Below are 16,661 nucleotides of genomic sequence, written 5' to 3' on the forward strand. Positions count from 1 at the left end.
AATTTGTATTTTGAAGTTTTAAATAATATTATAAGAGACAATAGCATATCTAAACTGTTGCTAATTGGAGATTACAACATACCTGATGCAAACTGGCAACACTTGACGGACACTTCTATACTTGTATGTACCGGAACATCATCAGTCTGCGAGAGTCTTAAAGACTTTATGTATCATCACCAGTGCTCGCAATATAATGAAATAAGAAATTCAAACGGCAAAGTTTTAGACTTGTGCATTACAAACCTAACTGAGTGCTCTCTACTGCAACCGCAGGATCCGATTTCTATCCCAATAGATTCTCATCATCCCCCATTTTATATTGTTATCCCTTTTACATCTAACATAGACACTATGGGCCGTAGCACCGTAAGAAAACCCAACTTCTTTAAAGCCAATTATGATCATATTAATAACGAGTTGATGGACGTTTCATGGAATACAAAACTTGACCAACTATCTGCAGAAAATGCCGTCAATTTATTCTATGAAACTATATACGATATTGTCAGAAGGAATGTCCCCCTTTCAAAACCAAAATCGACGCGATACCCAGTATGGTTTAGCCCATCTCTTATACATATTTTTAAAAACAAACGCAAAGCCTGGATTAATTGGAAAACATATAAAAATGATTCGGATTATGAAATTTTCTCCTTATATAGAACCCGATTCAAAAGTGAGGCTACAAAATGCTACAACCAGTATATAAATTCTGTAGAGGACTCGATCCCAAAAAATACTAAATATTTCTGGGCTTATATAGCTAACAAAAAAACCAGGTCAGGTATACCATCGAGCATGTCTTACGAAGGCAACAGTTCACAAGACCCCAAAACTATCTGTAACTTGTTCTCCTCATTCTTTCAATCTGTTTACCAGCCCTCTACCTTAAGCCCACAGTGGTTACCACCAAATGATATCTCGGATCAGTGTGATCTATTACATGACATTTATTTCGACATAACTGCAATTAAACGAGAATTACATAAACTAGACCCCTCCAAGGGTCCTGGTCCAGATGGGCTACCTGCTGTATTTCTTAAGCGTACTGCTAACATTATATGTGATCCTTTACACATCGTGTTTAATAAATGTATCACAGAGGGTTACTTTCCAGACACCTGGAAATGCGCCCACATTGTTCCAATCCATAAAAGTGGTTCTAAACATGAGGTTAAAAATTACCGTCCTATATCTATTATTAGTGCAATATCAAAACTTTTCGAGAAGCTGGTTCATAACGCTATCTACCCCTTGATTCACAATTACATAATACCTGAACAACATGGTTTTGTAAAACAAAAATCCTGCATAACAAATTTAGCAATTTATTCCAATTTCCTCTTCCATAGTATAGACAAGGGACATCAAGTGGATGCTGTATATACAGATTTTCAGAAGGCATTTGATACAGTGGACCATGAAATCCTTCTCAATAAAATCGCGTTTAATGGAATTAGGGGAAACCTTTTGCGGTGGTTTTGTTCATATATTACTAACCGGAGTCTTATAGTTGTTATAAATGGGTACAAGTCGGAACGTGTTGGAATGTCATCTGGTATTCCTCAGGGCTCCATATTAGGACCTTTACTTTTTGACATATTTATTAACGATATCAATACATGCTTTAGGTATACAAATTTCCTTTTATATGCTGATGATTTGAAATTATATAAAATTATAAAAAATATTAATGACAGCATAGAACTTCAGAGTGATCTTAACCGACTCTCTGATTATTGCACAATTAACAAGTTAAAATTAAGTCTACCCAAATGTCATATCATCAACTTCAGTAAAAAAAAAACTATAATAAAACATGATTACACCTTATGTGGCAATAAACTTAACAGAGTAACGAATCTTAGAGACTTAGGAATACTATTTGACTGTAAACTACACCTCGATCTACATATAGAAAATATCATAACCAAAGCGTTTAAAATGTATGGCTTTGTTACCAGAGTAGCAACTGACTTTAGGCGTCCAAGCACTTTTTTACATCTGTACCGGTCTCTTATTCGTTCCCAGCTCGAATACGCTTGTTTGATATGGGATCCCCTATATCAAAAATATAAAATGGCCATTGAAAGAGTACAGCGAAAATTCTTACGAACCATGCAATTCAGATGCCAACTGCCGCGTTTGCCTTATAACAACCTTTTAGTTAAGTATAATTTACTCTCACTTGAGAAGAGACGAATGCTTCTGCAAATAATGGTTTTGTATGATCTTTTTCATAACAAATTAAATTGCATAGAACTAGGCAATGATGTAAAATTTGTCGTCCCAAGATCAATTCATCGTCGTGGAGTGCGCGTTTACCGGTTGTTTGATCAGGCACCACACCGGACAAACGCGGGTAAGCGGGCACCCATTGGACGACTCATGCGATTGTACAATGAACATTTCATGGATATTGATCTATTTACTTTAAAGAGAAATGATTTTCGCATAAAAGTTATAAATGTACTGAACGACATTGATGTTTTTATGTAGAGCCTGATTGGTCTAGTGTTCTGAAACTGCAAAGATGTTAGATTAGTTATTATTACTAAGTTAGCAATAAGGTTTTCTCATAGCATATATTTGTTTGTTAATATGTGGAAAATGTTGTTGTTACTGCATTGATTTTGTTTAATACAACCTCTTGTTACTTTTTATACACAGAACTATGTAATGTGGTATCGTTTGTTTTCCCAAATAAAAAAAAAAAAAAAAAAAAAAAAAAAAAAAAGAAGTATATAAATGAGAAAAAAAGCACTCACATGATTGCCAGTAATTTACAACTGAAACATTGAACTGAAGTAAAAAGTCTTACAAATACATATATGTACAAGTAAACTTATATACGTTCAGACATCAGATAACATTCTATATGCCGACCGAATAAGGGTCATAAGGCGATTGTACGGACTCCGCAGAGAGCCTCTTTTCTATACTAAAGTAAATAAATAGCTAGTGCCCTAATACCGGCCTTTCAAAAATACAGTTGCTTTGAAATATTCATGGAAGCCAGCTCTCTGTTTTACCTTATATTTTTTTGGTTTCCAAGAAGTGGTATTGGAGTACTCTTAAAGTACTAGTAAGATTAGTTACATTGAGTAGTTTTGCTTATTTGGAAAATGTATAATTTGTCAGCAACTGTCTGAATAAATTAGTCTATATTTTTTTTAATCTATTTTAGTAAAAATATTTGTATATGTGTGTTATAAATTAACATTTTTTTTTACCTTTTAAAATTCCCTAGGCACAAACAAACGGACAATTATCGCAATACAACGTAACATAAGATAATGTAGCGTGTTTAGATAAAGCACAATTTTCGTGTTTTCAAAGTGTTTTGGTCTGGAAGTGGAATTCACACATTTCCATCAACATAATAATATAAGCACACTAATGTTTTATGTCAGTGTGTCTGACATTTATTGCGGGTATCTCTCTAGGTAATTTTAGTACAAACAGTCACGAAATTAGTGTCGCCATTTGTGTCTGTCTGCAAAACATAGCAGAGTTTCTTCTAACTATTATTTAGCTAAAATTACAATAGTTTGTATGTTGTATTTAATTCTAATTGTTTTTCTGGCATTCTAATCGTCCTTTGTACGATTAAAAATGAATTACACAAAGCAAAATAAATTAAAATCTCTCACCAAAAGTCCCCTCGTTCTACTTTCAAAACTGACGTTAAACCATAAACAAAATGAGCGCGCCATTTTCGTCCCCATAAAGTCCGATATACATACTTATTTAATTTCCATAACACCAATAAAGCTTGTGTATCGGACTGTGGCTAATAGATTCCCAGTGATTTATATTAAGAAATATTCTATTTAAGTTTGGTAAAACGATGGTATTAATATAAAAATGTAATACTTATGTTGCTACAAACGTTGCGGGTTCCTAATAAGATTTCTGAACGGTTTATCACAAGTCAGAACATAAATTCTATGATTTAGCACTTGGGATGGTTAGTTTTTTCCGCATCTTTGCCAAGTTTATGTGATGTTTTAAGTTTCTGTGAAATTGTAGCTTCTCCCTGTGTAGGCTAGATACTAAGACTCTAGATTTTAGACCTGTCGAAGACCAGACTACATATTTATTTTGGACTTAAATCTATGTTTAATTATTATACCGGATTCTTTAACGTAAAATTATCAAATATCTATTAATACAATTTCTAAGTTTAACTATGTATTTTTATGCTTAGTAATATCTCTTTGTTCATCTTCATTTGTTCAATTCATGTAACGAAAGAATTTGTTTCTTTCCCAAACAAAATTACATTAACAAGAAAGACCATTATTACCTACACGAAATTATATCTTATTTCTCATTCTATTACGAAATAACTCATCATATTTCGTTTGAGGAGTATCTCCCGAATATTGTAGCGTGTATATATTTAGCAGTTTTTTCGAGCGAATATGACAGGCACCTGCGTGGGTACTATCATCTGCTTGACCAAACTTCTATATTTGGGCGCAGATATTATTAACAACAGCCTCATGTGGTTATAGAAAATTCTTGTCTGTATTTTGTATTTAGGTTATATCGTAAAGCAAAAAGAATTCGTGATAAAACGCTTTCTTTTACCCAGAAAGTATATAGCACGATTCAAATAATAGAAACAAGATGGCCGACTATAGTGATCGTCACATTATGTACCTACTGGCTGACACTATAACACCAATCTTAAATGAACCATGAAGCTCGTATTTTGAAAATCTACCCCTGAAATAACCTTTAAATTGTATTAAATTTGAAAAATACCGATATTTTTAACTAAACAATGTTATTCCAGATACTTCACTTTCTAACCCAAGACAAACGAGTCTTCATTACGTTATATTTTGTTCAAAAACAAAAGCTTTCCTTGTTCTACCAAAACAAAACACTAGCAGTCTAGCTCATACACTGCAGCAACAGAGCAACAGACCAACAGCCGTCCATCAAGGCGAAGCAACAACAGCAACACAATTAGTTGTACTGAACACGATCCACAGATAAGCAAGGAATTTGTCTCGAGTGAGAACAAGCTGAGCGTTGTACAAAACTCGACGGAAGCTCAGTTACTAAGCACACCAGTTGTTTAGCTGACAGACAACATGTAGTTTGCATTTCCTTGCTAGAACTGCAGTTTTAGTGTGTGTTTTCTTTTGTAATTGCTGTGTATAAGCGGTTATAAGATAGTTTGTAAAATGAGCATGGAGGTGAAGATATCGTATCAAAGTGTCTGCTTTACCACCGTAATTCACCAATCATAATTTGGTCTCTTATACTGACTGGAAAGTCCTACTATTCCAAGGATATATCTTTTGGGCTCCTAACGACCATTCCAAGCTTCAATTTTGTAAAGTCCTATAGCAATACGTTTCTAAATAAATAGTGCGCGAGCCCCAGTGTCGGTTGTCATGGTAACAATGGTCGGTCTCTGAGAGCCGCCCTTTATGCCCCGAGCAGTCTGCGGCGCAAGGACACACGCCCTGCATTATGCACGACACATTCTATACACACTTGTGTTATATCGCAGCAATTGTGTTCCAGACTCGTATTTGGTGTGACTGTTTCAGAAAATAGAGTAAAAAGACGTTTTATTTATTTGACTGTTTAAACGCCAATCAAAACGCCCAAAAAGTAATTTTATTTTCTTCACATAAATAACAATGTTCAGTAGGTTTACTGTCACGTTAATTAATAAAACAGTAACGTCACGTCCAAAACTAAGCCAGTCGGACAAAGCGTCAAATTAAAACGTTCTCCCCACAAATTAATTCAAAGCACATTACTTGAACAAGCGTCTTAATTTACCGTAAATATCAATTAAAATTAAACAACGGCCAACATTTGAAACAAAACCACGGTCTAGTGACCGTTTCACGAAACAATTGTTGAACAAAACGGCACAACAATTACAAGGCGAAGCCGACAATTCGGTAGTCGGTTAAGCATTTCCACATGAGAGGAAACTTTTGTGGGTAATGGCTGAAAACTGACGAGCATTATTAGCTCAGAGCGTCATGCGCCCGTGCTAGAAGAACAACTCATGCATAATTCCGTTCTTGAGCGCGGAACGTCTTGAGGAGTATAGAATATTTTCGTACCACGGTTATCTCTGACTTAATTTTTAATAAGCATAAGAAAAGACCTGGAGCCTTTAAAAATATAGGACCGCTTTTGCAACCTTTTTTGATTACTTTTTTGTGTACGTGCGATAGAACTATCCATCCAATTCACATGGGAAGGACACACTTGTCGTATTGTAAACCAGGCTTAATTGCGAAATGTGGCAAAGCCCGTATTTTGGCGCGAGTCTCGGTGAAAAGTGAATCCGCGCTAATTGAAATTCTCACACCCACTCACACCACGAAACCTCGGACGCTGCCAAAGGCCTCTGGTACGTTGCCGAAAACTTGTATCGTGGAACACGAATTTTAAAACTAAATCGACTAATTGGCGGTTGTTTATGGTCGTGTGGGACTTAATTTGGAAAAAGGAAGGTCCTTTATGCGAATGTTTTTATATAATGGAGTGCGGCTACCACGCCAACTTTTACTTCACATTACACTAGTGCTGGCTACTTCTACTATATGTGCGCTGTAGTCGTAACACGAGGATGTAGTTTTAAATCAAAACAAGGTTGAAGCTGGTTCGCGTAAACATCGTAAAAGAGAATGAAGCGGAAAATAATTCCGCAACTTTCCTCTGTTTTATATTCATTAATTGATTCGTACGCTTCGCTGTTCATAATTTATTCGAGTGTTTTTATTTGTCCAGTTTTTGCGAATTTCACATAAATATTTCATTCAATTTCCACGTCCTAAAAACTGTTTTTATAACAGCGTAGCGGATCACACAGCAAAAGCTCTGACATCCATTTTCCATGTGCGGAGCCAAACGAAAAGTAAATAAAAACTATCGAAAATTCTTGAACGTTTTTCGTGACACGCTCAGTGGCGGTATCGATATGGTTCGATACATACTCTAGTTTGGTTCGAGTGAATGGTGCCAATATCGGAGTGAGCGTTAGAGGTGATCCCCGCTAAGTCGACAATTTAATCCGACTAGCTGGATCGATACATGAGCATTTGATCGAGTCCTGAACTGTGCTCAGTAGCTTACTCCCCCAGTACAATAATGTTTATGATTGTAAAGGAAACCGGAATAAGGGATAAACATTTTCTCATGAAACGAGTTCAAAGGAAAATTCTGTTTGCGGAAATAACAACAAAACATATTTTTCGCCATCTCATGTTCGCAATCCGATTATTGCTTGAACAAACAAAATAAAAAATCTCAACCATACAATAGAATACAAAGTGAGAAATTATTATTATATTCTGAGACGACGGTGACTAGTGATGTACGATTTTCATAAAATCAGAGAAGAAAAATTTTAAAAAATATCTTATGTGCCTATAATAACACTGGCACACATACCCGTCCGAAAAAGCAATGCTATTTATTTACCGGTTCAAATAGGTTTAGCCGTTGGCGATAATACTTTCCTTCACAAGGTCCTTGCACAAATAAAACCCACTTATTAGGAATATAAGTAAGAATATAAATCTAGATAGGTACATTTAAAACCATTTGATACATTGGAAATAATTTGCAGCTTCTGAGGACCAATTTAGTGGACAAGAATAACTACTAACATCAAAATCACCCATTTGTCTGACCTCGTCACGTGACTTACAACCCCTCAGGTTCTTACTTGGCAGCTGGCAGCCGACAGTTAGCTGTTCACAATCCAATGAGCCGCGATTTTCATGCGCTCCCAAATGACCACTCTTTGAGTTCAGATAGTCCCCAACATTATTTGTTTGTACGTATTTAAATATCCAGCGGCCATAAGCCGATTTTCGTATTTGCTGAATTAAAGTCTGAAGCTGAGAGTGGGTGTATCTTTTAGTGTTGATTCCATTTATTATGGATGGATTTGGTAATTTTTTATAGTTTCTTGGAAATGAGCTCGCGCTAGCGTCGCTTCTTATGATGAGAAAATTGAAGAAGATGTCAATATCATTTTTAAGAACACATCATACAATAGTATAAACTACATAAAAGTACTCCATGAAGGACCATATACCCATAATAATATCAAGCCGGTTGTCATGTTTTTTTAGAAACCACATCACAGATACTACAAAGACTTTTACTCAAGTACTCTATCTCTGAAGATAAAAGAACAATTAATTACAGTTATAACAGGACATGATAATCCAGAACTACAAACTATCCTCGAAGAAACTTAAAGCTCCGTACATTAAAAGGAACCGCCGCGGTTACTAACTACTAATAACCATTTACACTGGAGTGCTATTGGAAACAAAACTTGCTTTAACATTTTACAAAGGTTGAATGTTTTTTGGGGGAAATGTAGCAGGAATCATACATTAACAGCCGATTCAGTTTTTAAACACACATGCATTTTTTAATCTTTACTGTTATAATTAAGTGAAAAAACGCTCTTCTCTTGGCCGACAAAATAAGTTTAATTGAGCGAGTGAAATTGAAATATGCGTTGTAAGTAAGCAATACGGCACTAGCTCAACATAATGCTAAGTCCTTATGAGAGACAAGATACCTGATTTTATAGCTAGTTAATCAGTACTTCGAAAATCATTAAAATAATCTCTTTTCTGAACGTGTAACTACTCATATCAATCACTATACCACGTTAAACATTTTCGTAATTTTCACTACACTCGCTTTTCATCGAGCGTATGAGCGAGAAATATGGTGTACTTGTCACATGATACAAGCCGAGGGCTTTGCTCAAATGCTGTGGAGAAATGACAAATTCTAACACTGTTTCAACTGCACTGCACTTTGAAATGGTGAGAAATATCGTTTAACACTTATTCTTTATAGAATTTCCAGTGACTTGAAATGGAACCCTTGTTTTATTACGTGCAAAAATAATCAAACAATCGGAAAACCTGCAGAAGTTTTAATTCATTGACAGCATATGATTTTAAGATATTATTAATATTACCTACGTTTACCTAGAATTTCACATTTAAAGTACTTACGTAAGCAAAACTTAAGTAAACAATAGTTACAGATCGACAAAATTATTCCCCATTGAAGTGGTATTGTATGTGACTGTAAACTGACGTGTGCACGCTGTCTCAAAATATTTCGTCACAAATGTTTCTAACTTAAACGTAGGTGCAAAAAAATACAAACAGCTACTTATATAAATACTAGGTACATTGTTATATAGTAACATAATATTTAACCACAAGGGGCTCGTTACAGTTAGTTATTCACCAGGTTTCAATAAACCAATACCGAATACATGTATTATAGATTAGCGGACCCTCGCATTAATTTGAGCGGTTCAAGGAAACTTCTCTAGTTAGAAACTAGGATTTACAGTATTGTTTATTAGTTGGCTGAGTATTAAAAGGTGTTATAATGTAGTACTTGGGTTTAAAAAGCTTTTGTACTGGTACAGGATTGGACTGACTTTTGAATATGGACAAACTAATGGAAACTGTTTAAATAAAAGTAAGAGGGTTTTGGAGAGAAAATTCGTCCTATTCTTTTATGGTCTAGAGTTTTATGGTCTATGGACTGCTTTCTATATAAAGCAATATACGTCTGTCAATTCCTAATCTTCTAATCAGCATATTCCTAAATACAAACAAATTAACACGATAAGAAAATGATGATAATTAAAATCATTTACCCAACTCAGAATATACAGCCTTCGTAATGGCGAACACATTAAACATATTATACACACTTAGCAATATATTTCGCCAACTGCTCAACCCACAGGGTTGCCATATTGCAAAAATGTGATTCTACCACCGAATAGCCTTAATACCGGGGTAAATTTTCATAATAAATATGGTAATTACTTGTTTGGGTAATTAAGGGATTCTGCTCTTTGTACGTCAAATTGAAAGGTTTTGAATGCCGAAGTTTTTAAGGTGTTTCAAAGGAAAGGGTCAATATTTACTCTTCAGGTAAAGCTTAAGTATATTTTTAGCTGATATTTCATCATTAAATAAATTACTGAAGGAGGAAAATGTCATAGAAATATGGCTACAACGTAGAGAAGACGTAAGTTTGAATTCTTTCATTCGTTCCTATTGAAGTAATTGATATTTCACCTAACAAAAACATGTTTTCACCGTGAAAAAAAGCTAGCTAAGCAAAGATACAATGAGTCATTCATTTCCCAACTGTCGAACTCAGGCCGCACAATCGGGCAATTTGAAACTGGCAACATTCGCGGAAAATGCTTAACAAAACAGAAAACATAAATCTGTGTCAATACCAATTAACTGTGGCCCACAGACTGAACACAAAAACACTGGGAATAAATCAACTGACGTACACAAAATTGTTATTTTGCCTGTTAATTTGTGGAAGCAAAGGTACGATGTAGTTGGCAAAGCTTTTGAGACTCGTAAACAGTTTTTCAGTGGTAATTAAGTTACAGGTTAAGGCAGAAAAAAATATCCTGCTGTCCCATCGTTCTCAATCGTCACAACAAGATATGAGTAAAAGAATGTCTCTTTCAACACCTTAATAATTATATCTACTACTTCAATTGGTTTTTATTTGCCAAGAAGTTTTTGTTACAATATGGCGAACTTACTAAGTTTACTTATGACTTATGTCATAGACATTTCTTTCAGCCAACATCATTACTTACACGCACTACAAACTCCTTCGTCACAAAGCCTACCTCTAGCTTCAAAAACAGCCAATCATAAATCGCGACACACTTTCCTGAACCGAACTTTTCTAACCAACTAAACCAATACAGCATTATCGGGATAAATGACGGGACGTCAGCGAAACGTTCAGAAACAGCGACGAACCAGTGAGCTCGCGAACTGCCGAGCTCGCGACGGTAATGGCATGAAAATGATAGATCGACACACTGAACTGTGCTAGACTGTAAATCTTGGGGCTCTAGAGTAAGCACTGTTTGGAGTAAGATACAGCGGCTGACGTAGCGAAAGACGTTGGTTAGAGGACTGGCTGGTAAGTCATGAGTTCTATGTTTAAAATTGTTATTTGAACTTTGAATAATGATCCGTCATGAGATTGGAATGTCGTTTATTTCTTTTGGGCGCTTTTGGTTTAGATTTTTTTTTACTAGTTAATTATATATGGTGATGTGTCAACTTTTTTGATAAAGTGTTTTAACATAATTTAAATTATTAAAACGCAGTTTCAGATAACTAACACATCGATTGATTGGAAATATTATATTGATTATTTTAGGTTCCTATACCTGTACGGCGGTTGCAGTCAGTGCATGAAAATTAATAACTTAGATTATAACAAAGAAATTATGTATTTAAATCTTCTCTCTTCATTTCCTATTGATCTAACCATAACTTATTATATCCTGCAAAACTGTAATTCAAGAATTTTCACAGCCTTTTTTTTTCTTTTTTCATTCGAGCGACCGTAGGTATAGGCACTAGAATGATAGATCGGCACACACTGTATTGCAGTACCCGTTGTTAATCTCTTTTCCATTCGTTCTCACAGAGCTAAGTAAAATAGACACGTTCTCGACATTTCAGACTTATGTTTTCAATATGGTTTACTTGGATATAGAACCTGCTTCAATAAATAAAATGCGAGGTTAACAAAATAGATCACATTAACGCAACTATATTTTTGAACGGTGTAATTTATAATAAAAAATTTGCGAGTCACAATAACGTAATAAATTAACGAATAATGTCAAATTTAAATCATGTTACTGGCAACAATATTTCGCCGAAGATACAAAGAAAATGTTTGCATTGCTGAAAAATATTATCCCATAAATATGGCGTCGCTTTACAGAATGTTCGCGAACACGGCTTGTGATTGTAATGGCGTCAACTGATATTGCCACATGTTGCACTGAATGCAAGCCAAAAAGCTTATGGCTTTTAATTTTATCGGCAATTCAAGTTTTTAACAACGTTTTTGCGTATAATGTGACTTAAAAGAAATGAGCGTACAAGCTACAAGCCACTTGGAAGACACGCAAAGATCTCTCTAACCCAACTTAGCAGTACTTTATTAACAATCTCCCCGAATTGCAAAAATAGCCATGTCGATCCAAAGATAAGACAAAACAAATTAAAACTTGAGATCTTAATTTTCGCTCAAACAGACAGAAAAACAGATTTCTTCGTTCAGAAAAACTTTCCGAACTATTAAAGGCGACCGTAAGCAATTAGGTAGATAGTTTAAGCGGCAATCGTTTAGCTAAATGAGGTTTTTATTTTCTTTGTTTAATTAAATGCCTATCATCACACGTTGAGGTTTTTATATCATGGAGTTTCTTGCTCTTTCATTTCCATAGAAAGCTACTTTTGGAATGGGCAACTAGAATCAAACTTATCTATACCTTTGACGTTCTAGTAAAATGATTTGACTTTGACCTTTATGTACAGAAACATTGCTTTGTCATTTGTCCAGATAATGAAGTATATGTCTGACAAGTTAAAGAAGATGGATCAAAATTGCCTCACGTCCTATAACAATGTGACGTAATATAAACCCAAACTCGAGGTAGTTTACCTACATATTCAGTTGTTGAGTTCCCTCGATCTTTTTTCGTCTCCATCATCAGGTCAGTTCCAAGCCTTCACTGTTGCATAGTGTTACCAGACATACACCTCGTAGTCAAGTTTTTATCCTGCGCATGCCTACAACTTTTAAAAGTTGCCCTGGGTTTCTCAGGGTTTCCATCATCAGATCCTGACCTGATGATTATGGGACCACCTGTGTGGTATACCCTATCAAACAAAAAAAATATTTAATAAGATGGTCCATAAATAGTCCTACGAACGATGTTTTCATAACAGCGCCTGAACAATTTTTAAAGCAGTTTTTTCGTATGAAGGTGTGAAAAAAATAAATTAGAGAGTATGCCATATTTTTTTTAACATTTTTATCTTTTTTTTTTGAGATACGTCACATTGTTATAGGACGTGGGGCAATTTTGTATGGATTGTGATCCGTCTTCTTTCAAATATGAAAAACAGACAATATTATTATATAGTCCTGTAAAGCTCTGTTTCTTTTCAGCCCAGACATCTGGGTCATCTTAAGATGTCATCATATTCCCGGAGCCAGAAAACATGTCAAATACTTAGTATATTCTCCCACTTTCTTAGCAAATAAAGTTAGTAAAGGTAACCTATATTTACCTACATGTCGAATGTCTATCACAGAATTGCGATAACAATCGATTTTGGTTATAATAGAAGCAAATTCTCATTGAATTTTAAAGAGAATCATACGTGAAATCAATAGGCTAGCAGCAAGGGCATAGACTTCCAATTCAAGGACTGTAGAACAATAGTTTGACGGTTCCAGATCTTAGTCAATTGAACTATGAGAATACCTGCGTGTACCAGCTTAGAAACACTAACAGTATAGCTAATTTACTGACTGAAATAATATAGGTACACGATCAATTATGTTCCTTAACAAACCTGTACCGTTTACCTGAACCCAAATCACATTATCCTAACCGATGTCTCAGGGGAGACCAAATCTTTAACAAAAAACGCCTTAATTTCATGCCGTTTAACCTACATTCAACCATGTTTTTATTGCTATCAAGCTTTACTGCCAATGTCCTTTCTTTTTCCTTATCTGTAATAACCTTCATCTTCCGTCCTTCCTCACTTTGATGAAACAAAGAATCACTAATTATTACTTTAGATTTATCTGAGAGCTTCATCAAATTCACGAATTTTAATCTTTTATCATCTTGTTTGTGTAATCAAGCGGGAACTCAAAATGAAAATGAAAAATTAGATGAAAAAGGTATGGAGGCAAATGTTGCCATAGTATAAAATATGCTTATCTTTGTGGAGATAACGTAGTATACCCTTTCTGTCCGTCGGGCGCCAGTTTCACGGGTGTACGTTGTGTGCATATTTTATCGGAAAAAATGAGCACCATTCTTTCGTTTTCATAGAATTTGATCTTCATTACGAGTATATTGTGGAGAATCTAGGTTGGTGGATAAACAAGAATAAGTTATTGATTTATTGAGAGCTTTAGAATGGAACTAGATTGCAAACCGTTTTTCCTATAACAAAGGCGTCTCCCTGCCTGCATTGACTTATGAATTGTAACGACTATATATCAAGTCTGTTCTAGATTATATAGCATACATGATACCTACTTGGTCAATACGTTCCTTCCTACCATTTCTAGCTAGGCATCTATTGCATTTCCACAGCATTTGATTTAAGTAAAGACTTCACCTAGAACAACCGACGCTGTGCAAGGTACATAAGATCGATAACCTACTTTATATTACCCATGGAGACAATGGTAGTGCGAAATCCGTGTACAGTCGGTAGCTTCGCAGAGTCGAAAGGAAAATGTAACCCATAAACCCTTTCCGTAACACACTGACCCTATTATACTTCTCATAGGCGAGTACTCAGCGAAGCTTTGAACTCGATACGAGCTCATCAATAGATAGTCTGTTTGTCCAATGTAAACGTTACTCCGGCAGCACTAACTTTGAAATTCAAATCTATGAGCGATTTTCGCTCCTACAAAATGTTTTTAGGGACACATATAGACCCCTTTATCTTTCCAGACAGAAAAATCTCTGACTAAAAAAAATTCTAAGCGTTCAGAATATAGGTCCAATAATCTGTAACGATCTAAATTTTAGCTTCGTCAGTCCCTAATTTTGGAAACTACGTTCGTAAGATAATGTAGTAAGATGTTAACTGTAACAGGGGCGAAAGAGACGAGAGATTGTAACCTGTTGGCAAGTCAACAGGGACTGTACTCCCGGGAGACTTCCCAAGTGCTCATGAATTTATTCATCGCGATACCTGCCTCTGGGGCGACTCCTGCTTTTTAAGACTTAATTAACTTTAGAAGCGCCCTGATTTTTACTTTAGGTTTTCATGTGCGTAGTTTAAATGGATATGAGTGGTATCTTTTCGGATTATTCTTTGTTCTTGCGAAACTAAGTCGAAATACAGAAAAGATGGCAGGGACGGTAAAATAGTATAGGATAGCAAGTACATTATACCTTTTTGGTCGTATCTCGCTATACAAAGGAATAACCTTCACAAAGAACGGAAAAATCTCGGAACATAAAACACGTTCACCTTGTCCATAAAAAAACATTTTCGGAGGCGAATTCCTGACGAGAAAATCGAAAGACCTCACATTTTTAGACGAGAACCATAAAGTTGGCACCTCGGCTGCGAGTCGCGGTAACCAAATCATTACCATCACGGTAACTACGGACAGATTCCCTCGTAAAACCTCAATTTTTGCGTTTTATTACCTCGTATACAGAACCGACTGACTTGCCGAATGGAAACTTGACACAACACGTGCCACAACTTTATAAACATAAAACAGACCATCGAATGTTCCCCAAATTGGGAATTTCCTCGCAGATACCGATTACCTGACCGACTCTAGAACCTGATCGTCCGGAGCGCACCGAGGCGCGGCTCCTCCGCGGCCACGGTCCGGGCTCAGCTCATGGCATGTATCACACACAACACCTCAGCTCTCACCATCACGCCAATCGATCCCCACAGGGGTAAACAAACGCGGGGGCGCGGCGGACGCCTGTTGCGTCGGTCACGAGGCGACACTCACCGGGCAGCAAAGCCAGCAGCGCCAAGGCCGCCAACATAGGGGCCATAGCGGCGACGCGCGGGCATACCACACCCGCGCACGCTGCGCTAGCACGCCGGCGCGCTCATGCGGCCTGGGACAACGTGCGGCCGGCCCGAGCGGCGCCCGGCGCGGGACTGGGCGCGCCGCCGCCCCCGCGCCGCGCTGCGCAGCCGCCAGGACAGGTGCGCGCGGCGCCGGCCTGAGCCCTACCTCGGGGAAAAGCCTTTATTATCATATCGACAATAAAATAATCACTTCAAAGTAAGCGCCATCTAAACGTTTTACAAATATAAGATACGGCACACCCTGAAAATCATAGGGGCGATAAAAGTGAAGGGCGCTAAGTAGGGCAAGGGCCCAAGGTCGGTGCAGCCCGGGCGGGTGACGCTCCGGCGACTCGCGCCCAATCTTTATGCGCCCTTGGAGCGTTTAGGGCACATCCCTACGTGCCAATAAAATATTTAAGAGGAGCGCGCCGCAAGATAGACTATTCATTAACAATTCGTTAAATCTCATTCAACTTTGATGTATGGTAACGTATGGAACTCACAGTATGACGCTTAAGAAAGTGAAAATCTATACCGAATACGCCTTAGAGGTTTAGGGGCAGTAAACACAGTATGATTACCGTAATAAAATATATTAAACCATCAATTTTATAGCGTAAAGGGTTTAAAAATTAAACATTACTTCTGAACACGGTTTTGTTAATGCAGCACCCTTAGACCGACGAAAATGAAATAAACCGCTTAACCATAAAAGTATCGTAATAATAAATGAGCGAAATGAAAAAGGCAAACTAAGCATAAAATGGCGACTTTAACACTTGTATGTCGCGAGTTTATTTTTCCCTGAAGATTAACTTGGAAGGCAGGCAGTCATCAGTCAGGAATAGCGTAAAGATGGAGAAATGTTAGAACTGTTAAACTATCCATTTATTTATGCACTGTTTGTTTATTGCCGCAATATATCTATTTTAAATATAAAATAATAATGACTGA

General features: G+C 36.6%; 1 protein-coding gene across 2 annotated transcripts in view; it reads right to left on the reverse strand.

The window, feature by feature from the left end:
* The window catches only part of LOC124630491 (neuronal acetylcholine receptor subunit alpha-7), a 95,957-nt gene extending 80,165 nt beyond the window's left edge, over window positions 1-15,792 (reverse strand). For both annotated transcript variants that reach the window (XM_047164429.1, XM_047164437.1), the window contains exon 1: window positions 15,640-15,792. In XM_047164429.1, coding sequence (XP_047020385.1) covers window positions 15,640-15,685 — 46 coding nt within the window. In that variant the 5' untranslated portion in view covers window positions 15,686-15,792. The remainder of the gene's footprint in view (window positions 1-15,639) is intronic.
* Between the last annotated feature and the right edge of the window lie 869 nt (window positions 15,793-16,661).

This window comes from Helicoverpa zea, chromosome 1 (assembly GCF_022581195.2).
Source record: "Helicoverpa zea isolate HzStark_Cry1AcR chromosome 1, ilHelZeax1.1, whole genome shotgun sequence".
NCBI lineage: Eukaryota > Metazoa > Arthropoda > Insecta > Lepidoptera > Noctuidae > Helicoverpa > Helicoverpa zea.